Source organism: Ovis canadensis, chromosome 17 (genome assembly GCF_042477335.2).
Source record: "Ovis canadensis isolate MfBH-ARS-UI-01 breed Bighorn chromosome 17, ARS-UI_OviCan_v2, whole genome shotgun sequence".
Lineage (NCBI taxonomy): Eukaryota > Metazoa > Chordata > Mammalia > Artiodactyla > Bovidae > Ovis > Ovis canadensis.
In genome coordinates this window covers 14,354,867-14,381,792 of record NC_091261.1, presented here as the reverse complement: position 1 = coordinate 14,381,792, position 26,926 = coordinate 14,354,867, and the positions used below count along the sequence as shown (strand labels likewise).

The window sequence follows — 26,926 nt, the reverse complement described above, 5'->3', positions numbered from 1 at the left end:
ACCCCTTTATCATTTTGTAGTCTTTGTCTTTTGTTTTGGTCTTTGTTTTAAAGTCTATCATTTCTGATGTAAATATTGGTATCCTAGCTTTCTTTCACTTTCCATTTAGAAGGAATGCATTTTCCATCTTTTCACTCTCAGTCCCTGTGTGTTTTTAGATCTGATGTGTATCTCTTGAAGCTAGCATATAGATGGGTCTGAGTTTTTAATCCATTCAATCACCCTATGTCCTGTAATTGAGTATTTAGTCTATTTACATTTAAAGTTCTCATATATATATTTACTGCCATTTTGTGAATTGTTTTTTGGTCATTTTTATAGTTCCTTTCTCCTTCTTTTATTCTCTTCCCTTACAGTTTAGTGATTTTCTTTAGTGTTTGCTTAGAGTTCTTTTCACTTCATTTTTTTGGTATATCTATTGTGGGTTTTTGGTTTGTGGTTCATGAGCTTCATATATTATGGACCTGTGTATAAATATATATATAGGGATTTGTTTTGAACTGATGGTCACTTATTTGAATGCATTCTAAAAGTGTTACATTTCTACTCCTCTCCAGCCCATGTTTTATGGGTTTGACATCATATTTTATACCTTTTTGCTTTGTGTATCCCTTAACTACTCATTGTAGTTGTAATTTATTTTACAGATTTTGTCCTTTCATCTTCATATTGGTGCCTTCACCAGTGGATTTACCTTTATCAGTGAGTTTTTTCCTTCATATATTTTCTTACTTCTAGTTACGGCTAGTTGTTCTCCACTTAAAGAAAACCCTTCAACATTTCTTGTGAGGCTAGTTTAGTGGTGATGAACTCTTAGTTTTAGCTTATCTGGGAACCTCTTTATTTCTCCTTTGATTCTGAAGGAGAAATTACCTTGTTGGGAAGAGTATTCTTGTTTGCAACTAAAAAAAAAAATCCTTTTAGCCCTTTAAATATATCCTGATACTCTCTTTTGGCTTGTAAAGTTTCTGCTGAAAAATCAATTTATAGCTTTAGGAGGGTTCCAGGGATTGGGGGCAGGAGGAGAAGGGGACGACAGAGGATGAGATGGCTGGATGGCATCATGGATTCGATGGGCGTGAGTCTGAGTGAACTCTGGGAGCCGGTGATGGACAGGGAGGCCTGGCGTGCTGCGATTCATGGGGTCGCAAAGAGTCAGACACGACTGAGTGACCGAACTGAACTGCACTGGTATGTCACTCATTTTCCTTGTCTTCCAAATTTTCTCATTATCTTTAACTTTTGCCATTTTAATTGTGGTTTGTGTTGATGTGGATCACTTTGGGTTCATCACGCTTTGGATCCTCTGTGCTTCCTGGACCTGTATATGTTCCCTTTCCCTGGCTTAGGGAGTTTTTCTTCAAAGACGTTTTCTGTCATTTTCTTTCTTCTCCTTCTCAGACTCCCATAGTGTGAATGTTAGTATACTTGAGGTTGTCTCAGAGGCCCCTTAATGTATCCTCACTGTAAAAAATTCTTTTTGTTGTTGTCGTTCTGACTCAAGGACTTCTACTGTCTTCCAGTCACGGATCCATTCCGCTGCACCATCTAGTCTGCTATTGATGCCCTCTAGGGTACTTTTTGTTTCAGTTATTATATCCTTCAGCTCTGATTGGTGCTTTTATATTTTCTAACAATTTGTTGAAGTTCTCCCTGTGTTACTCCATTCTTCTGAGATTTGTGAGCATTTTTATGACCATCACTGAACTCTTTATCAGACAAATTGCTTATCTCTGTTTCATTATTTTTTTTTTCCTGGAGTTTTATCTTGTTTTGTTCTTTTGGAAAAAAAAAAAAATCCTTTGTCTCTATTTGACTTTTTGTGTTTGTTTCTATGAATTAGGAGGCATGGCTTTGGCGCCAGCATTGCTGTGGACTGTGTTTCCAGGCAGCTTGGTAAGCTGGTTTGGACTGGAGTGGGCGTGGGTTGGGAATTTCCCAGGGTGTGCCTGGAGCCAGTGTTATTTTAAAAAATGCTGTGCTTCACTGTGAGTCCCAGTTAAAAGGGATCTTATGAAACATTATGATTTAAATGAGGATTTGTGACCTTATCTGAGAAATGACTTGTCATTTACGTTATTTCTATGGTGAAATGCTTTCTCTGCTTCAAGCGATTGACATACCACCATTATCTAGACAGCATTTGCCTATAGGTGTAGTCCTGTCCCATCGAGGGGGTCAGCAATGGGGAGTTACCTGGAGCAGGAAACTCCCAGGGGCTGCAGAAGGTGTATCAAGCGACTGTGAGGTTGTGTCACCTATAAAAGGGGCCAGAGAGGACTTTGGGGGTCTTTCTGCCACAGTGGCTCCTTGGGCTACTGGCCCTTATTACTTGGTGCTGAGCACTGTGGAACACTGCTCAGTGCATGAGATAAAGGCAGAAGTTAATGCTGCCAAAAATGGTGATGTGGGAAAAGTGGCTGCTCTAAGAGGATCTTCCCTCCACCCTCACAACACCTGTTAGCACCAGAGTGGGTTTCCTTCAACTCCACACATATTCTCTGCCGTGAGGGTCCCTGCTCAAGGCTGTGCCAGCATTAGAGGTGTGTCTGCTTACTAATGGTTTGAACTACAGGGTTTCTCTATGCAAAGCAGCTGGTTTCCATAACTAAGCCGCAACATGCTCCTGGGGCAGGGGCTTTGCACTCCAGTGGTCTGTGGCTTCGGAGAAGGCAATGGCACCCCACTCCAGTACTCTTGCCTGGAAAATCCCATGGATGGAGGAGCCTGGTGGGCTGCAGTCCATGGGGTCACTAAGAGTCGGGCATGACTGAGTGACTTCACTTTGGCTTTTCATGCATTGGAGAAGGAAATGGCAACCCACTCCAGTATTCTTGCCTGGAGAATCCCAGGGACAGGGGAGCCTGGTGGGCTGCTGTCTATGGGGTCGCACAGAGTCGGACCCAACTGAAGCGACTTAGCAGCAGCAGCAGCAGCAGTCTGTGGCTTGATTCTGGGCTCCCTGACTTACTGCCTGTGGGACTGTGGCCCCCTGCTTAGCTTTTCTTCCTACAATTTCTTCATTTATGAAGTGGGGGAGGGGGGCAGGTAACACCAGCTCCTAAAGCTGTCCTAAAGATTATGTGAAAAAAATGTAGTCATATTTAAAAGAACTGACGTGTTAAATGTTCAGTATGTCATATCATTGTAATAGATGTGTTATGTTTTCCAAACCTACGCTTCCCTTCACCCACTCAAACCTTCCTGTTTATTGGCAGTATGAGTTTGTAGAGCCCAGAACTCCCTTGCTATTCAAATTACACTGGAAATAGATATGCCAGATTAGAAACTGCATTCGTGTCAGAGCAGCCTCCACAAAGGGAAGCTTGGCTGTGAGCTGGAATTGATGTGATCGGTCCCAGCTCTTTGTGGCTGGCCTGTGGCCTGTGTTTGAGCCTGAATGTTGCTTGACCGAAATCTGACTGTAGTAGAGAGGAAACCCACTTCCCTTCCTCTGTCCTCTCTCCCACAGCAGGGTCTTGGTATACTCTGGGAGAGGAATAACCAGTTTTTAAACTGCATTGGTACTAGAGATGCCTCCTGGGTTTGCCCTCTGCACCATGCGAATCTGCTCTGACCAGCTTTCCTCACTTGTCATGAAGTCCTCCACTTCCAAATGGAACACAGTGAGACTCACCTATCATGTGATGAGGAAGCAAGCATCATAAAGACCCTTAGGGCATATTATTTCTCATCACCCAGAGCTTCTTTATCCAGACTGCTTTTCTGGAAGGAATGGAGCCCTAATATGATACTCCCATTGTTAGTGGGAGCATCTTGGCTCTCAGACTGTGCCAAAGCTAGGAGCTGAGGGGCAGGAAGGAGCTGGAGGAGGAGCAGCGGAGGGCATGGGGCTCTGGCCATCTGAGATACAGGAGCAATGAAGCGTCAGGAGGTGTTTTAGGTATTGGAGTTCCTCTTCACGGGCAGAGAAATAGCTCAGTGTTTAGCCCAGGCAAGTCATTAAACAGTAGAAAAATGAAGCATTCTCACTGAAACAGAATGTTAATTGCATTCAGGAGATGAAAACAAGTACATTTCAATTCATTCAAAATGTAGATCTCTTTCACAAGTCTTAAACAATTTATAAAGTGTATAGCATTTTGTAAGAAGGAGAAAGGGTACTGTATGCTCATTTGCTGATGGGTAAGCCAGGCCCGACAAAGGCTGTGTAAAGCCCTAAACTGGCCAGCTTAGAAGATTTTTTAATGTCACCCTAAAGCTGTTCCCTAGGTGGGATTAAACTAAAACACTCATAAACCTGAAATTCATTTACTTGAACGTCAGCTTTCATCATTACATTTATTTATCTGGTTTCTTTCACTGAATATATTCTCCTTCTCTAAAGCAGAAGTAAAAGTTGATATCTGCCTCTCCCACTTCTCTAGAGGATTACAAACAAGCATGCAAATGGCTAAATAATCACAAAAATATTTCATGGACACTTCTGATTTATTCTCCAACACAGATCAAAACCTGACATTGTCTTATTACCACTGAACACCATACATTTTCTCTTTATCTCATCAGTTTTATCTGAATTGGATTCAGATCTTGTCTATAGAACACAGAGAGCAAGAACAAATTTGTGGACACATTATGAGATTATAAACCCTTTGTAAGATTAGTGAATGATCTGATGGAATTATATACATTTCAAGAGGTTGGCTGCTGCTGCTGCTGCTGCTAAGTCACTTCAGTCGTGTCCGACTCTGTGCGACCCCATAGACGGCAGCCCACCAGGCTCCCCTGTCCCTGGGATTCTCCAGGCAAGAACACTGGAGTGGGTTGCCATTTCCTTCTCCAAACCATGAAAGTGAAAAGTGAAAGTGAAGTCACTCAGTCGTGTCCAACTCTTAGCGACCTCATGGACTGTAGCCCACCAGGCTCCTCAATCCATGGGATTTTCCAGGCAAGAGTACTGGAGTGGGCACCACTGCCTTCTCCAAGAGGTTGGCAGTGGTAACTAAAGTGAGCGTTGGAATAGTAAAGCCTCATTTGTTATGTGAGTAATAGCTTGTCTGTTGCTTATGATTTGTCGATGTGAAATATGTACGTAGTTGTTAGAAGTAGAAACTTCTAACTCTTACTTTATGATAAAATGTCTGTGACCTGACTTAGCATAGAACCCTATAAAATGCTGAGCTAAAGATCAACATGCAAATAGTGCTCTAGAAAATTTAAACAACGGTTTCACTTCTCTTCCTCCTGGCCTTTACTAGCTATTGTCTAAAACTATAAAATTTACAGGCATGTCTGAATCCCCATTAAATATGAATGTGAATGCACAGCAGTAGAGCAAGTCTCCAAACAGTTTTGCAACAAAGGGTCAAAGAGGTGTAATATCCTACCCCCCATCAGGAAAAAGGAAATTAAATATACTTTCTAATGGTTGAAATGAAGGGTGTGCTGAGGAAGGAATGAATGAAATACATACCGTGGTGTTCTCCCTGAAAGGGGTTTTCGGGTAGCTCTGAAGAGGATGTAGCTGGTAATAACTGAGAACATCCCCCACATAGAGAGAAATCGCCACCAGTAAAGTTTTATCGTGAAATACAGAGGGACAACCCACATCTGCAACAGGGTCACCAGCTGTCAGAAAGATGAACAGAAAGTCTCCTTCAATAACTGAGGGCCAGACGGCATGTCTACTATTGATGATTTGGAAGCTACTCTGGGTTAGGGGGTCGGGGAGCCACCTTCACCACCCTGTCTGGCACATGGCGTCTGGTTCACCAGCCCACTGCAAGCTGTTCTGTGCATGCAAGGCTCTGAAGTGCCGGGAACAGCACGGGAGATCCCACCCATGACAAAGGTCATGAGGAAGAGGCCTGACAGGCAAAGGTGAGTCAGGTCTCAAGGGGTCCTCTGCCCGAGCATCTACCCTGAAACCAAAATCTGTTTACTGTCTGCTATACTACACTCTTCTGACATTAACAGGGGGCTATCCCCGACCACCTTTCTCTGGAAAAAGTTAACTTAGAGCTCCAGTTAGTCTCCTGCATATAAAAGGGGTGTCTCAGCTCAAACCCCTCTGATGGCTCTCTAACTTGCCTGACAGGTTTACCCAGACTTTTACAACTACGCATGTGATTGTTTACAGCCTCCCAACTGGGAGAGGCATGGGAAGCTTAAAACATCTTAAAGATAGAGAGTCTTTTAAAGAGCTAAGAATTATATTGGTGAAGAGTTTCATTGTTGAGTTAATGATTGCCACCAGACCTCCATATCCTTTACTTTTTAGGCACCTGGGAGGATATTAATCAATGTAATTGGGATGCAGAAATAGGAATATAGTAGTTTTGATGTTAGCAATACTAGACTTTTGAGTTAATGAATTTTCTCTTTGTTATAAATCACTGTACTCTTCTTTCTTTGTTATAAATTGTTGTGTCCTTGCTATGTAAGAATGTAACTTTATTTAGTGCTTTCTGAGAGTGGCACCAGACTTTGGAAAGAACAACACTTTTAGGGCAAATAAGTTTTCTGGTTGACGGACCCTTATCAGAAAAGGGTCATAAAATGCTAATAGGCCTCCTGGCCAGAAGATGATGTAAATCACCTAAGACCTGTGTATACAGATAGGTATGCAGAGAGAAAGCCTGGTCTCGATAAAGGTCAGGGCTGCTGACCCTGCACGACTTTGTATTTTCCATTATTCTCTATGTAGAGCTTAAGGTATATCAGCTCCCTGGAAAAATAAAGTTTTGGGCCTCGCCTCATCATTGCTTGGCTCCCCCGTGTCAATTCTCTCTTTCTTTCTCTCTTTTTCAGGCTGACCCCCTAGAGCGCAGGGGCTCGCTGTGTTCACTTCTCTGCCCGGGCTTCTAAGACCCACGTGAGAGGGAGCCCAAGGCGGGGCACCCTCCGCTATTCAAGTGGGCACCTGTGGCCTACATGAATGGTGTAAGTCCCTTGTCTTGGGACTTTATTGGCTTTCTGTGTAAACCAAGGAATATCAGCCTCTTTCTCTCCTCTGTTTTCTTAACTGCAACATTCTTTCCTTATCTCTCTCTATATTTCTAAATAAATAAATAAATCTCAGTTGCCAACGCTGTCTATGCTTCGGATACCCTGGATCCAACCGGGGCTGGACCCCAGTATTGAAGGGCACAGTTATTTGAACATTCAGATGGGAGATAATCCAAAATATCCATCTTCCATTACCTCCTGCAGATATTTCAGATGGAATGAACTTTAGGCCGCAACAGCTCTGTGCTGTTGGACAAAAGATTGCACTTTGGTTTTAAAGTTGGGGACCACAATGCCTGCTTCCCTGCTGATTCAAAGTCAAAGTGTTAGTCGCTTTGTAGTATCTGACTCTTCATGACTCCATAGACTGTAGTCCAGCAGGCTCCTCTGTCCATGGGGTTTTCCAAGCAAAAATACTGGAGTGGGCTGCCATTCCCTTCTCCAGGGGATCTCCCCGACCCAGGGATCGAACCTGGGGCTCCTGCATTGCAGGAAGATTCTCTACTTTCTGAGCCACCAGGTTGGGAAACAGATATCACAGCTGTAAGGGATCTGGAAGCATCCTGGGCTGCAGGGAGCAGGGCCTATAGTTACTCTCATAGCACATATACACACGCACAGCGATGGCCAAGGAGGAGGTGGTGTCAGGGCATGTCACGTCAGGGACCCTCCTGCCTTCTGTCCCAGCACACTGTGTGGGGCTAACCCTTGCATCCTGACTGTGGGGTGACGTTGCCCCGGATGACTGGATCTGTAAATCACCATTTGCTTCTTGTCTTTTCTCTTCAGTTACTGGTGCCCTTTGCAGGTGGTTCCAGATGGGAATCAAACTCTTTCCTGTCCCTTCTATGTGTCAGTGGCCTATGCCACTGACCTGAGTCCCAGCAGCCTTCAGAAGGTCCCTTAAGTTGGCTGGCTTCAGTTCTGCATGGCAGGAAACAGGACAGACTGAACTGATGGGCTGTGGGTCAATGACATGATACAGTTACCACAGTGATACTTTTACTCTACAGATCAGGCCTAATGCCAGCTACTCACCTCCTGGTAAAAATCAGATTGCTTGGAGAAGGGAAAGGCTACCCACTTCAGTATTCTGGCCTGGAGAATTCCATGGACGAAGTCCCTGGGGTTGCAAACAGTCAGACACAACTGAGTGACTTTCACTTTCACTTTTTTCACTGGAAGAGTAGCAAGAACCCTTGGTCTTTTATGTTGTAGAACATTCAACTAACTGCCTATATTTGCTCAGCATTAATATATAAGGTGGACGGCAAAGACGGTTGTCTCATGTGTGGAGTTAAATTGGTAATACTCTGTTCAGGAAGATTCTGAGCCTGGGTCCTGTCTGAGCAGTGAAGAGTATCATGATCAATTAATTATGTCTGCCAGTGATGTGGAAAGAGTTGTCAGAGCATGCATGTCACACGTCTACCATCTGAGTATAAAAAAGACTAATGTTGTTTGCTTAGTTTCTTCATCTTTGTGATTAAAAATAGGCAGCTTAGAAAAAAGTTTATGGGTATACTTTTGGGTCCTTTAATAAGAATTTTGTTACAGTAGTCTCAAGGTCAATAATCAGAATTATTTGATAGAACTTCAAGATGTAAATGAAATGCAGCCTTTGTCAAATAAGAAGACATTTTCCAGGCTTTTTATTCTTTTTAATTCTTCTTGAGTGGGCTGGATCTGAAGTCTTCTTAGAGTTGCTCTAAGTTTTCTTTCAAATTACATGCAAGATGGCGGAGTAGAAGGAAGGGCGTGTGCCCGTCTTCTCCTGTGAGAACTTGAAAATCGCAACTCGCTGCTAAACAGCCATTCACAGGAAAATTTTGGATCCTTTTTTTTGGATCCTACCAAAAAAAGATATACCACATCCAATGATAAAGAAGAAACCCCAGCAAGATGGTTAGGATTGGCAAAATCGTGTTTAGAATCAAAACCCCATACCTGCCAGAGATGCTCAGAGGGCCCAGACAAAACCTGCTGCACACCAGGACCCAGAGACCCCACAGAGACTGATCTGCTCAGCCTCTGGCTGAGGAGGCCTTACCAATAGCTGAGAAAAGAAGAGAAGCAAAAGGCAAAGGAGAAAAGGAAAGATATATCCATCTGAATGCAGAGTTCCGAAGAATAGAAAGGAGAGATAAGAAACCTTTCCTAAGTAATCAATGCAAAGAAATAGAGGAAAACAATAGGATGGGAAAGACTAGAGATCTCTTCAAGAAAATTAGAGATACCAAGGGAACATTTCATGCAAAGATGGGCTCAATAAAGGACAGAAATGGTATGGACCTAACAGAAGCAGAAGATATTAAGACGAGGTGGCAAGAATACACAGAAGATCTTCATGACCAGATACCCATGATGGTGCGATCACCCACCTAGAGCCAGACATCCTGGAGTGCAAAGTCAAGTGGGCCTTGGAAAGTATCACTACAAACAAAGCTAATGGAGGTGATAGAATTTCAGCATAACTATTTCAAATCCTAAAAGATGATGCTGTTAAAGTGCTGCACTCAATATGCCAGCAAATTTGGAAAACTCAGTAGTGGCCACAGGACTGGAAAATGTCAGTTTTCATTCCAATCTCAAAGAAAAGCAATACCAAAGAATGTTCAAACTACTGCACAATCGCACTCATTTCACATGCTAGTAAACTAATGCTCAAAATTCTCCAAGCTAGGCTTCAACAGTACAGGAACCAAGAACTTCCAGATGTTCAAGCTGGATTTAGAAAAAGCAGAGGAACCAGAGATCAAATTGCCAACATCTGTTGGCAATAGAAAAACCAAGAGAATTTCAGAGAAACATCTACTTCTGCTTTATTGACTATGCCAAAGCCTTTGACTGTGTGGATCACAGTAAACTGTGGAAAATTCTTCATGAGATGGGAATACCAGACTGCCTTACCTGCCTCCTGAGAAATGTGTATGCAGGTCAAGAAGCAACAGTTAGAACCAGAGATGGAACAACAGACCGGTTCCAAATTGGGAAGGGAGTACAACAGGAATGTATATTGTCACCCTGCTTATTTAACTTATATACAGAGTACATCATGCAAAACGCTGGGCTGGATGAAGCACAAGCTGGAGTCAAGATTCCTAGGAGAAATATCGATGACCTCAGATATGCAGATGACACCACCCCTGTGGCAGAAAGTGAAGAGGAACTCAAGAGCCTCTTGGTGACAGTGTAAGAGGAGAGTGAAAAAGCTGGCTTAAAATTCAACATTCAAAAAACTAAGATCATGGCATCCAGTCCCATCACTTCATAGCAAATAGATGGGGAAACAATGGAAACAGCGACAAACTTTATTTTCTTGGGCTCCAAAGTCACTGCAGATGGTGACTGCAGCCGTAAAATTAAAAGACGTTTGCTCATTGGAAGACAAGCACAGCATATTAAAAAGCAGAGACATTACTTTGCCAACAAAGGTCTGTCTAGTTAAAGCTATGTTTTTTCCAGTAGTCATGTATGGATGTGAGAGTTGGACCACAAAGAAAGCTTCAGTTCAGTTCAGTCGCTCAGTCATGTCCGACTCTTTGTGACCTCATGAACTGCAGCACGCCAGGCCTCCCTGTCCATCACCAACTCCCGTCCATTGAGTCGGTGATGCCATCCAACCATCTCATCCTCTGTCGTCCCCTTCACCTCCTGCCCTCAATCTTTCCCAGCATGAGGGTCTTTTCAAATGAGTCAGCTGTTTGCATCAGGTGGCCAAAGTATTGGAGTTTCAGCTTCAACATCAGTGTTTTCAATGAACACCCAGGACTGATCTCCTTTAGGATGGACAGGTTAGTGCTGAAGAATTGATGCTTTTGAACTGTGGTGTTGGAGAAAACTCTTGAGAGTCCCTTGGACTGCAAGGAGATCCATCCAGTCAATCCTAAAGGAAATCAGTCCTGAATATTCATTGGAAGGATTGATGCTGAAGCTGAAACTCCAATACTTTGGCCACCTGATGCGAAGACCTGATTCCTTAGAAAAGACCCTGATGCTAGGAAGGATTGAAGGTAGAAGGAGAAGGGAACAACAGAGGATGAGATGGTTGGATGGCATCACCAACTGGATGAGTTTGAGCAAGCTCTGGGAGTTAGGGATGGACAGGGTAGCCTGGTGGGCTGCAGTCCGTGGAGTTGCAAAGAATCAGACATGACTGAGCGACTGAACTGAACTGAAATCTTCTCTCAGAGAACACTACAATTGTTATCATATATATAAATTTGAGGGGAAGGAATGGCAATCCACTCCAGCATTCTTGCATGGAGAATCCCCATGGACAGCGGGAGCTCAGTGGGCTACAATCCATGGGATTGCAGGGTCAGACACAACTTCGTGAGTAAGCACAGCACAACATAGCATATGCATTTGAACAAAAATATACATGGTGAAGGGCTCTCCTGGTGGCTCAGATGGTAAAGCGTCTGCCTGTAACGCAGAAGACCTGGGTTTGATCCCTGGGTTGGGAAGATCCCCTGGAGAAGGAAGTGGCAACCCACTCTAGTACTCTTGTCTGGAAAATCCTATGGATGGAGGAGCCTGGTAGGCTACAGTCCATGGGGTCGCACAGAGTTGGACACGACTAGGCGACTTCACTTTACGTTGCTTTTTTTATATATGGAGAAAATCTGAAGTAACTGTTTGGAGAGTTCAGGAAAAGATACCTTACAACATCCTTTTTTTGTTTATAAATTTCAGGCAGTACTTTCAGGGAAGAGTAAATATTCAGTGCTTCGGCCTGAATTAATCAGATCATTGCTTTCATTTTCCATCCTATTTTGTAGGTATAGCCAAAGCTAATGAATGAGTTTGCACCTTTATTTCTGAAACTGAAATAAATATGTATATGTATATCCAAACAGGTAAACCAAGTTTTACTGAAGGAAGCAGAATAGTTTTCATGAGGGCCTCAAACCACATGCTAGGGAACCAGGACTGAAGAGATGTTTCCTTTGGCACACAGCAGCAACCACTTTTAAGATTTTTATGTGGACCATTTTAAAAGTCTTTCTTGTATTTGCTACAATATTGCTTCTGTTTTATATTTTGGGTTTTTTTTTTTTAGTGAGGCCTGTGGGATCTTAGCTTCCAACCAAGGATTGAACCCACACCTACTGCAAAGGGAACTCAGCCACTGGATTGCCAGGGAAGTCTGACTCTACTATTGATAATGACGGTGTGCAGTCCCTCAAAAAAGTCTCCTCAGTATTTAGGTCACTCATTTCTTAGAAGTGATTACCAAGATTGTTATCTATGATGAATTATAGATTTTGGCTTTTTAAAGTTTATTATTCTGGCATTAAAGAAGGAAATGGACATGAACCCCATCTTTCAAAATCTGATCATTGGTCATTTGCATTTTTCATCTTTTTTGCTTTAAGTTATGATTCACCTTTACATTTACCCTGTAAAATGCTGAATTTTTAAAAAAAGGAATAACTAAGATTCAGTTCATTTTAATTTAGAGAAACTATCATGTTCTATATTTTATACTTTAGATTATAAGTCAAAATTTATAAAACTAATCCATTTCCTCTAATCAGTGGTGCTATGCTCTAACTATAGTTTGAAGCAATGAGTGGATTATATTTTTATAAAGCTAATTCTTTCCCTGTAGAGCTGTAAGTCTGACCCATTTCTAGAAGATGCCAAACTTCTTTTACTTGATGCCTGGATTTAATTAACAATAAATAACAATGTTGAATTTATAGACATGCTACTTTTTAAAAATAGGCCTTGGAGATGAGAAATAAAAGGAAAGTAAAAAAATCATTATGATGTATTATGTATGCAAATATTAATTTCTTGACTATCTTTAAAGTGGAATACTCAGAGCCCTGTTTTCTCAACATGCAAGGGGAAAGGTCAGAAGTTTGCATTATGAATTCAATAACTGCATGTGAAGTCATTTTGAAATGATGGCCACATTTCAAAGCAATTTAAAAGATTCTTTATCAATTTCCAGAAGAATTAGAACTGCTCGTTTTTAATAGTAACTGCCACATGTGAAATGTAGGAATGTCGTGCCTCATAAGTAAGCACGTGACATACGTGAAACCGAGGCGCGTACATGCAGAGGAGGAAGCCTGGCAGCTGGGACGCATTAGTGACGCCAGAGGGGTCAGCATCTGGGCATGTGTGGATGGAGCACATCTGCATTCCTGGCGAAGGGCCGCCCGTGCCTCTGGCTCACATCACCCTGCCCTCCCCACCCACACGCCACGGCAGGAGGCACTTCCCGACTAAGACGCTGCTGAAAGGTACCATGTTTGTTACTGTAGCCAGGCACACAATGCTAATGAAAAGCGCTGCTAATTATGTCAAAACAAAGGAATCTCTTCATTCGTCTAGTTGTACAGAATGTTGACTGAGTCACACAGTATGAAAGGAGAGGAAAAAAGGAAAGAAAGTTGTGTGATGCTCTTTGCACTGCAAATCCCAAACTATTTGCAACCACTCGTGGGTGTGTCTGTATGTTTGTATGGGCGGGGCTGGCTGCGGAGCAGAGGTGTGCTCGGAGGGAAGCTGAAAATTATCATGAGAACACCTGGTGCCAGGAAATACTGCTGCTACCAGTTCAAACAAGTATGGAATCCTGGCATACGAAGGGCTCTCAGAAATTTACGCGGTCCATATTTCTATCTTCAAGTCAACTGACTTGATTTTGCTACTTAAATTCTTAAAGGGGATTCTGCAGATGCATATGTATATATATATATGTATATATAGTGCGCGTGTGCGCACACACACACACACACACACACACACACATATATATATATAGCACTAGTGGTAAAGAACTCGCCTGCCAGTGCAGGAAACAGAGGAGACACAGGTTCAATCCCTGGGTCGGGAAGATCCCCTGGAGGAGGGCACAGCACCCCACTTCAGTATTCTTGCCTGGAGAATCCCATGGACAGAGGAGCCTGGCTGGCTACAGTCCACGGGGTCTCAGAGAGTTGGACACGACTGAGTGAGTTAGCACACCTGCAAACGCAGCTATGGATATATTAGTGTCTTGTCTCATTTTCAAAAGATTGGAACAGATAATCCTTTATTGGTACAATAATATGTTCTAGTGTTTCACAGCTGTTATTAATAGGAGTAAGTCTGATTTAAATAGAGCAAATTTTCAGACTGTGGCAAAGTATTTGCCTGTGTATTGTGTATTGCCTGTAAGTTAACAGCGGGATGAGATGGCTGGATGGCATCACCGACTCGATGGACATGAGTTTGGGTAAACTTTGGGAGTTGGTGATGGACAGGGAGGCTTGGCGTGGTGCGATTCACGGGGTCGCAAAGAGTTGGACACGACTGAAGTGAACTGAACTGAACAGTATGTTTGAAGACAAAATTCTGTGTATTTCGTCATCAGGCTTTCTACTGATTTGAAGAGCGTAGAAAAATTCTTTTTTGGTGCCCCACCCCCATTTCTTACAAATATGAAAAATAGGATACATAAAAGAAGGTAGGGAGGGTGCTATTGAATGAAAGTTTGTTTTTAATTAAATGCTGCTAAAAGCATTTGGAAGTAATTTAATGTTGAGGCTTTGCCTATGTTCTACCATATCAACACTAGCAGCTGCAAAGAGAAAAATTCAAATATCCAGATGCTTAGTCGACACTATGCTAAAATGTGTCTGAAACTTTCAGATATTAAGCAGTATCTCAAACAAAACATCAAACCTTTCCTACTTCCTACTCACATATTTTGGCATCACCTAGGAGCAGTTAATGGCATATTTTCTTTTTTAAAAATTTATTTGTTTTAGTTGGAGGACAACTACTTTACAGTATTGTGGTGGTTTCTGCCACACCTCAGTATGGATTGGCCGTAGGCATACCTGTCCCCCTATCCTGAGCACCCCCGCCTCCCTTCCCGCCGCAACCCTCCAGGTCGTCACAGAGCACCAGCTCTGGGTGCCCTGAGTCACACACCAAACCCACACTGCTTCCTGTTTTATACATGGGAATGCATATGTTTCAATGCTATTCTTTCAGATCAACCCACTCTCTCCCTCTCCCACTGAGTCCAAAAGAGTGTTCTGTACATCTGTGTCTCCTTTGGCTGCCTTGCAGGTAGGATCGTTGGCACCATCTTTCTAGATTCTGTATATATGCATTAATATATGGTGTTTGTCCTTCTCTTTCTGCGGATAGACATAACCTATTCACTCTGTGTAACAGGCTCAAGGTTCATTCACCTTATTAGAACTGACCCAGACGTGTTCCCTTTTATGGCTGAGCAATATTCCATTGTGTATATGTACCACAACTTCCGTATCCATTCCATCTGTCAAGGTTGCTGCCATGTCCTGGCTGTTGTAAATAGTATTGCAATGAATATTGGGGTACATGTGTCTTTTTCAATTCTGGATTCCTCAGGGCATATGCCCAGTAGTGGGATTGCTGGGTCATATGGTAGTTTTATTTCTAATTTTTAAAGGACTCTCCACACTGTTCTCTATAGTGGCTGTATCAATTTGTGTTCCTACTAACAGTGTAAGAGGGTTCCCTTTTCTCCACACTCTCTCCAGCATTTATTGTTTGTAGACTTTTTGATGGTCAGCTAAAGAATGAAAGTAGAACACTTTCTAACACCATACACAAAAATAAACTCAAATGGATTAAAGACTTAGATCTCAGACCAAAAACTGTAAAACTCTTAGAGGAAAACATCAGCAGGACACTCTCTGACATAAATCACAGCAAGATCCTCTGTGACCTACCTCCTAGAGTAATGGAAATAAAAACAAAAATAAACAAATGGGACCTAATTAAACTTAAAAGCTTTTGCACAATAAAGGAAACTATAAGCAAGGTGAAAATACAAACCCCAGAATGGGAGAAAATAATAGCAAACAAACAACTGATGAAGAATGAATCTCTAAAAGATACAAGCAGCTCATACAACTCAATACCAGAAAAATGAACAATCCAATCAAAAAGTGGGCAGACGACCTAAACAGACATTTCTGCAAAGAAGACATACAGATGGGTAATCAACTTTATTTTCTTAATAACCTATTTCCTTTGCTTTAGGTATTTATGATAAGCTGCTCTGATGTACACAGCTCCTACAGAAATACAACTGAACCAGTCTAGAGAAATTAAAGCAGCATTTCAGAAGACAGACAAATTTGTTAAAAACTGTATCTGAAAAAGTTCTGAGCTTTTGGATTTATCTCTTGCTGCTGAAGAACACGGTTCAAATTATGCAGGAAATATGTGAAAGTAATAATACTTTATGCATAACAAATAATACTGTCAGGGCATAAGTTTATGTACAATAATAATACCTTCTGGGTACAAAGGTGTTTACACATATTGTGTGTACTTCCTACTTTTTTCCTAGCTTCCTCTGCTTTAAAAAAAAAATCTGTAAACTCCCACCCCTGCCATTTTTCATTTACAGAGTTGTCCATCCCAGTACCATCAGAATAGGACCATCAGAATTTTTTAGCCCATAGTCCATGGGAAACAACCTTGTCAACAAGTGATCCTGTGCAGTTCCTATCGCCTTCATCTTATGGACTCCTCTAGTTTCCAAAGGTAGGGTGGTCTCAGTTTCTTTCCAAGACAAACCATTCAGCATCACAGTGGTCCAAGTCCATGCCCCAGCCACGGATGCCGAAGAAGCTGACGAGAATGATGCTGTGAAGACCTACAAGACCTTCTAGAACTCACACACACACACACACACACACACACGCACGCGCGCACACACACAAAGATGCCCTTTCATCACAGGTTATTGGAATACAAAAGTGGGAAGTCAGGAGATACCTGGAGTAACAGGCAAGTTTGGCCTTGGAATACAGAATGAAGCAGGGCAAAGGCTAACAGAGTTTTGCCAAGAGAACATGCTGGTCATAACAAACACCCTCTTCCAACAACACAAGAGAAGCCTCTACACATGGACATCACCAGATGGTCAATACTGAATTCAGATTGATTATATTCTTTGCAGCCAAAGATAGAGAAGCTCCACAGTCAGCAAAACAAGACCTGGAGCTGACTGTGGCTCACATCATCAGCTCCTTATTGCAAAATTTAAGCATAAATTGAAAAAAGCAGGGAAAAACACTAGACAATTCAGGTATGACCAAAATAAAATCACTTATGATCACACATTGCAAGTAACAAGTCAATTCAAAGCATTAAATCTGGTAGACAGAATGCCTGAAGAACTATGGATGGAGGTTTGTCACACTGTACAGGAGGTGGTGACCAAACCCATTCCCAAGAAAACGAAATGCAAGAAGGCAAAGTGATTGTCCAAGGAGGCCTAACAAATAACTGAGAAAAGAAGAGGAGCAAGAGTCAAAGGAGAATGGAGAGTTCAAGAGAACAGCAAGAAGATATTAGAAAGCCTTCTTAAGTGAACAATGCAAAGAAATAGAGGAAAACAATAGAATGGGAAAGACTAGAGATCTCTTCAAGAAAATTAGAGATACAAGGGAACATTTCGTACAAAGATTGGACAATAAAGGACAGAAATGGTATGGACCTAACAGAAGCAGAAGATATTAAGAAGAGGTAGTAAGAATACACAGAAGAACTGTACAAAAAAGATCTCCATGACCCAGATAAGCATGATGGTATGGTCAGCTCACCTAGGGACAGACATCCTGGAGTGTGAAGTCAAGTGGGCCTTAGGAGGCATTATTAAGAACAAAACTAGTGGAGGTGATGGAATTTCAGCTGAGCTATTTCAAATCCTAAAAGATGATGCTGTTGAATTGCAGCACTTAATATGCCAGCAAATTTGGAAAACTCAGCAGTGGCTACAGGACTGGAAAGGGTCAGTTTTCATTCCAATCTCAGAAAGGCAATACCAAAGAATGTTCAAATTACTGCACAATCGCACTCATTTCACATGCTAGCAAACTAATGCTCAAAATTCTCCAAGCCCGGCTTCAACAGTATGTGAACTGAGAACTTCCAGATGTATACAAGACGGTATCTGGTAAGCTGACTTTAGAAAAGGCAAATAAACCAGAGATCAAATTGCCAGCATCCGATGGATCATAGAAAAGGCAAGGGGATTCCAGAAAAATATCTACTTCAGCTTCATTGACTATGCTAAAGCCTTTGATTGTGTGGATCACTACAAACTATGGAAAATTCTTCAAGAGATGGGAATACCAGACCACCTTACTTGCCTACTGAGAAACCTGTATGCAGGTCAAGAAGCAACAGTTAAGAACTGGAACAATGGACTGGTTCAAAAGTGGGAAATGAGTACATCAAGGCTGTCACCCTGCTCATTTTACTTATATGCAGAGAACATCATGAGAAACGCTGGGCTGGGATGCATCACAAGCTGGAATCAAGATTGCTGGGAGAAATATCATCAAACTCTGATATGCAGATGATACCACTTTAATGGCAGAAAGTGAAGAGGAACTAAAAAGCCTCTTGATGAGGGTGTAGGAGGACAGTGAAAAAGCTGGCTTAAAATTTAACATTCAAAAAACTAAGATCATGGCATCCACTCCCATCACTTCATGGCTAATACTTGGGTAAAAAAGTAGAAAGAGTGGCAGATTTTGTCTTTGGTGGTCCAAAATCACTGTGGACAGTGATTGCAGGAATGAAATTAAGATGCTTGTTCCTTGGAAGGAAAGCTATAACAAAACTAGACAGTATATTAAAAAGCAGAGACATTACTTTACTAACAAAGTTCAGTATAGTCAAAGCTATGGTTTTTTCAGTAGTCATGTATGGATGTGAGAGATGGACCAAATGTGAGAGCTGGATCATAAAGAAGGCTGAGCACCAAAGAATTGATGCTTTTGAAATTTGGTGCTGGAGAAGGCTCTTGAGAGTCCCTTGCACAACAAGGAGATCAAACCTGTCAATCCTAAAGGAAATCAACCCTGAATATTCATTGGAAGGACTGATGCTAAAGCTGAAGCTCTAATACTTTGGCCACCTGATGGGAAGAGCCAACTCATTGGAAAAGACTCTGATCCAGGAGAAGGGGGTGACAGAGGATGGGATGGTTGGATGGCATCACCAACTCAATGGACATGAGTTTGAGCTAATTCTGGGAGATAGTGAAGGACAGGGAAGCCTGGCACGCTACAGTCCATGGGGTCACAAAGAATCTGACATGACTTAGAGACTGAACAAACAAGCAAATGTTTCCAAAGGTACCTAGAGCAGCACATTTTCCCCTAATTTCCTTCAATGAGGTTGTTTCATAAACTTGTGATGCACTTTCTCTTCACCATCTGCATTTCTCCCTGGGATTCCCCAACCTCCAAAATGATTTTTTAAAATTTGCATACTTTTAGGTCTGCTTTTTGTGTTACACAGTTGAATGCTGCTGCTGCTGCTGCTAAGTCACTTCAGTCGTGTCCGACTCTGTGTGACCCCATAGATGACAGCCCACCAGGCTCCCCTGTCCCTGGGATTCTCCAGGCAAGAATACTGGAGTGGGTTGCCATTGCCTTCTCCAAAGCATGAAAGTGAAAAGTCAAAGCGAAGTTGTTCAGTCGTGTCAGAGTCTTAGCGACCCCATGGACTGCAGCCCACCAGGTTCTTCCGTCCATGGGATTTTCCAGGCAAGAGTACTGGAGTGGGGTGCCATTGCCTTCTCTGGACACAGCTGAATAGGATTTGACAAAAGCATAATGTCTTGAATCCAAAATTACAGTACCACACAGATCAATTCTATGGCCTTAAAATTCCCATTTCATTTGCTTAGACTTATTCTTTTCCTTCCCTGAGCAGCTTATTTTCTTTGCTTTTGCATTTGGATGTCATGTAACTGGAATCAGTATGTAGCCTTTTCATATTGGCTTGTTCCTCAGTGTCTTTCTGGGACTTGATAGCTTAAATCTTTTTCTGCTGACCAACATTCCCTTGTACGGAGGTGCCACAGTTGGCTCATTTAGCCATATTTTAAAGCAGCAGTACCCAGGATTTTTGGTACCAGGGACTGGTTTTGTGTAAGACAGTTTTTCCATGGACAGAAGGTGGGATGGGGTGGGGATGGTCTCAGGATGATTCAAGCGCATTCCATTTATTGTGCACTTTCTTCCACCTCAGATCTTCAGACACTAGATTGTGGGAGTTGAGGATCCCTGTTTTAAAGGACATCTGGATTGTTTCCAGTTTGGGGTGATTATGAATAAAGGTGCTGTAAATATTTTCATGCAGCTTTTTGTGTGAGGGTAGGTTTTCAGTTCAATCGGGTAAATACCTAGTAGTTCGGTCACTGAGTAATACTACATTTTGGAAGTAATACTTTGTGGAAGACTGCCCAACTGCTTTCCACAGTGGTTTTATCATTTTGCATTCCCATTCAGCAGGAGTTCCTGCTGCTTCACATCCTTGTCAGCATTTGGTATTGTTAGATTTGAGCCATTATAATACCCTTATATTGGTAACTAATTGCAAGTTATTATTTTAACTTGTAATTCCCTAATGACAAATGATGAGCTTCTTTTCATATGCTTATTTGCCAACTGTATATCTTTCCTTGATGAGCTTTTTAGATATTTTGCCATTTAACTGAGTTGCTTTCTTATGATTGAGCTCTAAGTAGATTTTGGATAGCAGTCCTTTATTAAGCATGTATTTTATAATTACTTTCTCCCAGTTTGTAGCTTGTCTTTTCATTCTCTTAACAGTATCTTTCGCAGAGCACTTTTTACTTTAAATAAAATCCAACTTATCAATATTTTCTTTCCTGGATCTTGATTTTGGTGTTATATCTAAACTCATCAATTTTTCCATTTTATCTTCTGAAAGTTTCACATTAGGTCCATAATCCACTTTGGGTTTATTTTTGTGAAATATGTAAGTTCTATGTCTAGATTATTATTATTTTTTGCACATGAATGATCAATTTTTTCAGTACCATTTAAAGTAAAACTATCCTTGTACCAAGTAAAAATATCCTTGCTCCACTGAATTGCCTTCGCTCCTTTATCATGGATCAGTTGACTATCTCTATGGGGATCTATTTATGGGCTCTCTACTTTTTCCCATTGATCTACGTGTTCTTCCTTTCACCAAAACCACACTGTATTCATTACTACAGTTTTATAGTAAGTCTTGAAGTAGGGTAGTGTCAGTCCTCCAACACTGTTCTTCACTGATGTGCTGTCTATCCTAGGTCATTTGCCTTTCCACATAAAGTGTAGAATCAGTTGGTCAATGTTCACAAAACAGTTTGCTGGGATTTTGAATGGGATTATAGAACCTATAGATCAAGTTGGAAGGAATCAACACCTTGAAAGTGTTAAACTTTCTAATCCAGGAATACTGATTATATTTGCATTTACTTGAGACCTTCTCAGTTTTTGCATATAGCTCTTGTAAATATTTTGCTGGATTTATACATAGTATTTCCTTCTTTGGGTGCTATTGCAAATGATATTGTGTTTTAATTTCAAATTCCAATTATTCATTGCTAGCATATAAGAAAGTAATTGACTGTTGTATATTGACCTTGTATCCTGCAACCTTGCTATAATCACTTATTAGTTCCAGGAAATTTGTTGATTTTTTGGGAGTTTTCCATATAGACAGTCATGTCATCCACAGACAGAGATGGTTTTATTTCTTCCTTTCCAATCTATATACCTTTTATTTCCTCTTTTTTTTTTTTTTGTTTTATTGCACTAAAGCTAGGACTTCCAGTACAATGTCGAACTGGGGTGGTAAGAGGAGACATTCTCGCCTTCTTCCATATCTTAAGAGGAAATTACCCAGTTTCTCACCATTACGTATAATGTTAGGACAGGTTTTTGTAGATATTCTTATCAAGTTGAGAAAGCTCCCCTCTATTCTTAGTCTGCTGAGAGTCTTTATATGAACGAGTGTTTACGTTGCCAGATGCTTCTTCTGCATCTATTGGTATAATCGTGTAAATTTTTTTCCTTACCCTCTTGATGTGGTTGCTTACATAAATCAATTTTTGATTGTTGAACCAGCCTTACCTACCTGGGACAAATTCTACTTGGTCGTGGTGTATAATTCTTTTCATGCATGGTTTAATTCAAGTTGCTAATATTTTGTTTAGGATTTTTATATTTGTGTTCATGAGAGATGCTGGTCTAGAGTTTCTTTTTCTCATATTATCTTTCTCTGGTTGAAGTATTAGGTTGAAGTGCTGGCCTCCAAGAATGAATTCTGATGTATTCCCTCTGCTTCTGATCTCTGGAGAGATTGTAGAGAATTGGTATCATTTCTTCCTACATAGTTGGTAGAATTCATAGTTGGTGAAACCATCTGGACTTGGTGCTTTTTGTTTTAGAAGGTTATTAATTGCTGATTCACTTTTTAAAAACAGACATTATTCAGAAGACTTATTTCTCCTTGTGTGAGTTCTGGTATAGTTTGAGTCTTTCAAGGAATTAGTCTATATGTGGGCATAGGGTTTTTCATAATATTATTTTCTTTTTATGTCCATGAGATCAGTAATAATGATCCTTTCTTCTGTTCTGATATTAGTAATATATATTCTCTCTCTTACTTTTCTTGGTTAACTGGATAGAGGTTTATTAAATTTATTGATCTCCTCAAAGAACTAGCTTTTGAACCAGTCTTGAACTCTTCTCCTCTCAGCATGACTTGTAAGTTTTCATTGAGAAGTTCTTATTCAGGCTCTTATTTGGGTATTAAGAACCTTTAGTGTGGGGTTCTGTGTTAATCTGGCTGGACTAGCCCATAGGAGTTGGACTATGTTTGATATTTGCTCTGTGTCAGAGTCTTCAATTTCCGTTAGTACACTTGCTTGTGTCTCTCTTTTTGTCTTTGGTTTCTTAAAAACTCATTGTAATTTGTGTAGCTTGCAGCCCTTTTAGCCATAATCCACTGTTATACTGGACACCAGATGATGGGGTGGTCTGACAGGAGGCAGTGGAAGCATTCTATCATTCTGTGTTATCTTTCAGTGAGCTCTATCCCTGGAATATGACCTTCACAGGTGTTTCTGAGCTTTTTGTTTTCCCATTAGGTGAGACAGGAAGGCAGGAAGGGCCTGGGGTTGGTCATTTCCCTTTTGCTCCATCAGCTAAGGCTCTGATAAATTCTTTTCCTTTGTCATGTAGGTCTTTGTGGTGGCGAACACTTATTCAAAATGATTAATTTTCCCCTGCAAGCCTGTTGGAAGCACAAAAATTTTCCTCAGCTTTTTACCATGAGAAGAGCTGTTGGGGTTCCAGGAGGTAAAATCTACAAAAATACGAGGGGTCCTTAAGGCTGTGGCCCTTGGAGGTTCTTGCTTTCACATTGGCCAAAACTCTGCTCCCGGCAATTCTTCCAAGTTACCCATTGAGCATTTCCTCCAGTCTGTGGCTCTGGCAGCTTCTGTTCCCAATAAGCAGATCTTGGTTATGATTCCCTACATGCATCTGTTTTTCCAGATTTAGGAGTGATGACTTTTCCTGGGAAACAATTCAAACAGGGACAGATTTTGTTTTGGGGGGCTCCATAATCACTGCGGATGGTGACTGCATCCATGAAATTAAAAGATGCTTGCCCCTTGGAAGAAAAGTTATGACAGACCTAGATAGCATATTAAAAAGAAGAGACATTACTTTGCCAACAAAGGTCTATATAATCATAGTCAAAGCTATGATTTTTTCAGTAGTCATGTACAGATATGAGTTGCACATCAGACTGTGCACAGAAGAACTGATGCTTTTGAACTGTGGTGCTGGAGAAGATCTTGAGAGTTCCTTGGACTGCAAGGAGATCCAACCAGTCAATCCTAAAGGAAATCAACCCTGAATATTCATTGGAAGGACTGATGCTGAAGCTGAAGCTTCAATCATTTGGCCACCTGATGTGAAGAACTGACTCACTGGAAAAGACCCTGATGCTGGGAAAGATTGAGGGCAGGAGGAGAAGGGGACAACAGAAGAAGAAATAGTTGGATGGCATCACCGACTCCATGGACATGAGTTTGAGCAAGTTTCGAGAGATGGTGAAGGACAGGGAAGCCTGGCATGCTGCAGTCCATGGGGTCACAAAGAGTCAGACATGCGCGAGCGACTGAACAACAACAATTTTTCCTATGACCTCAGTTCCCTGATAAGTCCAGGAAAAGTCACTGACACTCAGCTTGTTCAGCTTTTCCCCTTGTAGCAAGTGATGACTTTCAAGCTTTTTATGTATCAGAGCTGAAACCAGAAGGCCTTCCTATTTTTAAAAATGCCATCTTTTTAAAGATCAGAAAACTGAGGCTCACTGTGGTAAGCTGAGCAACTAGAGTTGTCTGACTTCTAAGCCGGGGCTCTTCTCTTCACAGTCTGCCCCTCATTCCCGGAAATACACCTCATAGAACCAGCCCAGGGAACAGTCCCAGACAAAGCAGATGGCAGAGTAGGGGGGTGTGGCAAGGCAGGATACACAGGTGTGACATCTGAAAAAAACAATACATTCAAGTCTCCTGATGGAGAATGTAGATTAACGGGGGAGGGGTGGTATTCACTTTAGCTTTACAAAAGCATTCAGAAAAGCATTCTTTTATTAGTAAACTGCTTTTACAGTGTATGGTTAAATTTATACAAATGTTATTTACAAGTCGTATCCCTTGAATGCATTCAGAGTCAACTGACGGTGCTGAACATTCACTGTGTGTCTAGAAATTCTCACAGGGAAGTGTTTTGAGTCTCAAGTCTGGAAGTTGGGCTCTTATCTGCATGCATGGGTGCTAAGTTGCTTCAGTCGGGTCTGACTCTTTGAAACCCCAGGGACCGTAGCCTGCCAGGCTTCTCTGTCCATGGGATTTTCTAAACAAGAATACTGGAGTGGGTTGCTGTGCCCTCCTCCAGGGAATCTTCCTGACCCAGGGATCCGATTTGTGTCTCTTTTGCCTCCTGCATTGGCAGACGTGGCTTTATCCCTAGTGTCACCTGGGAAGCTCCTCTTATTTGCAGTGTTTATATTTTGCAGATAAGGAAAGCGTGATTCAGAGATATTGAAGGAATATCAATAGCCTTGATGTAAGAGAAAACAACTAATGAGGTTGGATTTTTGTTTCCTCTCTGCAGCTAATGAGTTATGTGACCTTGACCAAGTTATTTTATTTCTCTGAACTATATTTCACAAAGGGAGTAAAAAAATTACTACCTCCCAGGGTAAGTTAGATAATGTACAAAAAGCACTTAATCACAACTGTAATAATATATAATAGTTACATATAAATTTATATATGGTATTTCATATATATTTTATAGTAATATAATAATTATTATGGAGTAACTATTATATTATAGTATATTATTATACTATATCATAGTAATTATAGTTAATATGTTATATATAGTGATATATTATTAATGTATTGGTGAAGGTTACAGCATTAATTCACGAAGTTTCATCAAAAACTTCACTATATGGTCCCTTGTAAAAAGAGCCAGGAGCTTCCTGAACCTTATAAACATGTTAAAAGCTCTAGTTCTGGTAGGTCCTACATAATCTTAAATGCCAAAAGAAACAAGTTAAAAGTGCTGTGCTGTGCTTAGTCACTCAGCTATGTCTGACTCATCATGACCCCATGGACTGCAGACCGCCAGGCTCCTCTGTCCATGGGGATTCTCCAGGCAAGAATACTGGAGCGGGTTGCCATGCCCTCCTCCAGGGAATCTTCCCAACTCAGGGATCGAACCCAGGTCTCCCGCATTGCAGGTAGATTCTTTACCATTTGAGCCACCGCAAATGGTAAAGGGAGGGAAGCCCAAGTTAAAAGTTAGGTTATATGTTAAAAACAAGTTGGGTTATTTTTGGATGACAAGGCTGTTTAGGTCAGCTTTTATGGAAACATGTCCATCAAATTTCATGCCAAAGATGTTAACCTGATGGTTTTTGGATACAGTTCATGCAAACCACAGTGAAAGAGCTGGCAACCAGTGCTGGAGTCAGCTACAGGTACTCTGGGAACTATTTCCAGCCCCAATGTTTGCGGATGTCACCCAGGGCTCCTGAGATGGCCAAGTTCTGATGATGCTCTGGCAGTGAACCTCCAAGAAGGTACACAGAGCAAGGGTAAAGCCAAAGCATCGGCATGGGAACGGTCAGCCTCACCCGCTGGATCTTACCTGAGCCAAAGACTGTCATCAGAGACACACAGGGTCTCTCCACCTGCTCCTTTGGGGCCATGCAATAACAGTAGATGGACTATGATGGGCAAAGAAGTAGAGAATATTCTAGAGGCCAGGTGCATCTTTGTGCTAACCCAGAAGAGTTCCTTTGGGAACCCAAATCTGTGCTTGACCACTGAAGGCATCCTTAGGCTCCCGGCTTTGTCACAATGGGCCACCCTAAGGGATGCAACACTCACAGTCACCTGGTTACCTCCAAGGTATCCTCAGGACCACAGAGCGCATCTGAGTAGACATTAAGCAGTGCAGCTGTGTGGCAGGACACAGTACCAGCGCCTCAGGGAGAAGGGGAGTGACTGCGGGAGCCCAGTTCTGGGGTGGGGGGAGAGCACAGTCAAAAGCAAGGTCCCTGGAGAGGTGTCCTGGGCAGTACAGCTTGTGCAGTGAGCATCGGGGAACACCTGGGAAGGCCACTCCCCCCGGCCAACAGCTGTAGCCAGCCATCAGGCTCAGAACCGCCAGCGGCAGCAAGCCCTCCAAGGGGGCCCTGAGTGCTCATGGCTGGTGCAGCCAGTGCCTGAAGCTCCACAGTGATGGAGGCAGCGGCAGCTTCAGCTTCCATATGAGCAACTTCGTCAGACACGAGGACAGGTCCTTTCTAGCATGAGGGACCTCAAAAATCACCAAATAAAAATGGCAGAGGAGTGGTGGGATACCGTTCAAGTCAGTTGGCTGATGTGGTGTTTCCTTTCAAAGGGGATTTCTTTCTAAGTAAATCCACATCTGTGTCTTTGTGGAAACTGAACTCATACAACCTCAGAGGTAATTATCAGTTATAAAGGAAGGATGGAACAGGGCTACAAACCCTTTCCTTAAGAATCCACGTT

The 26,926-nt window shown here is 41.8% G+C and overlaps 1 protein-coding gene across 4 annotated transcripts in view; it reads right to left on the bottom strand.

The window, feature by feature from the left end:
- The window catches only part of RNF175 (ring finger protein 175), a 65,273-nt gene that overhangs the window by 23,929 nt on the left and 14,418 nt on the right, over positions 1 to 26,926 (bottom strand). For all 4 annotated transcript variants that reach the window (XR_011249758.1, XM_069556651.1, XM_069556649.1 and 1 more), the window contains exon 4: positions 5,438 to 5,592. Coding sequence is in view for 3 of the 4 variants with exons in the window: in XM_069556651.1 (XP_069412752.1) it covers positions 5,438 to 5,592 (155 nt within the window). In the remaining variant the exon portion in view is untranslated. The remainder of the gene's footprint in view (positions 1 to 5,437; positions 5,593 to 26,926) is intronic.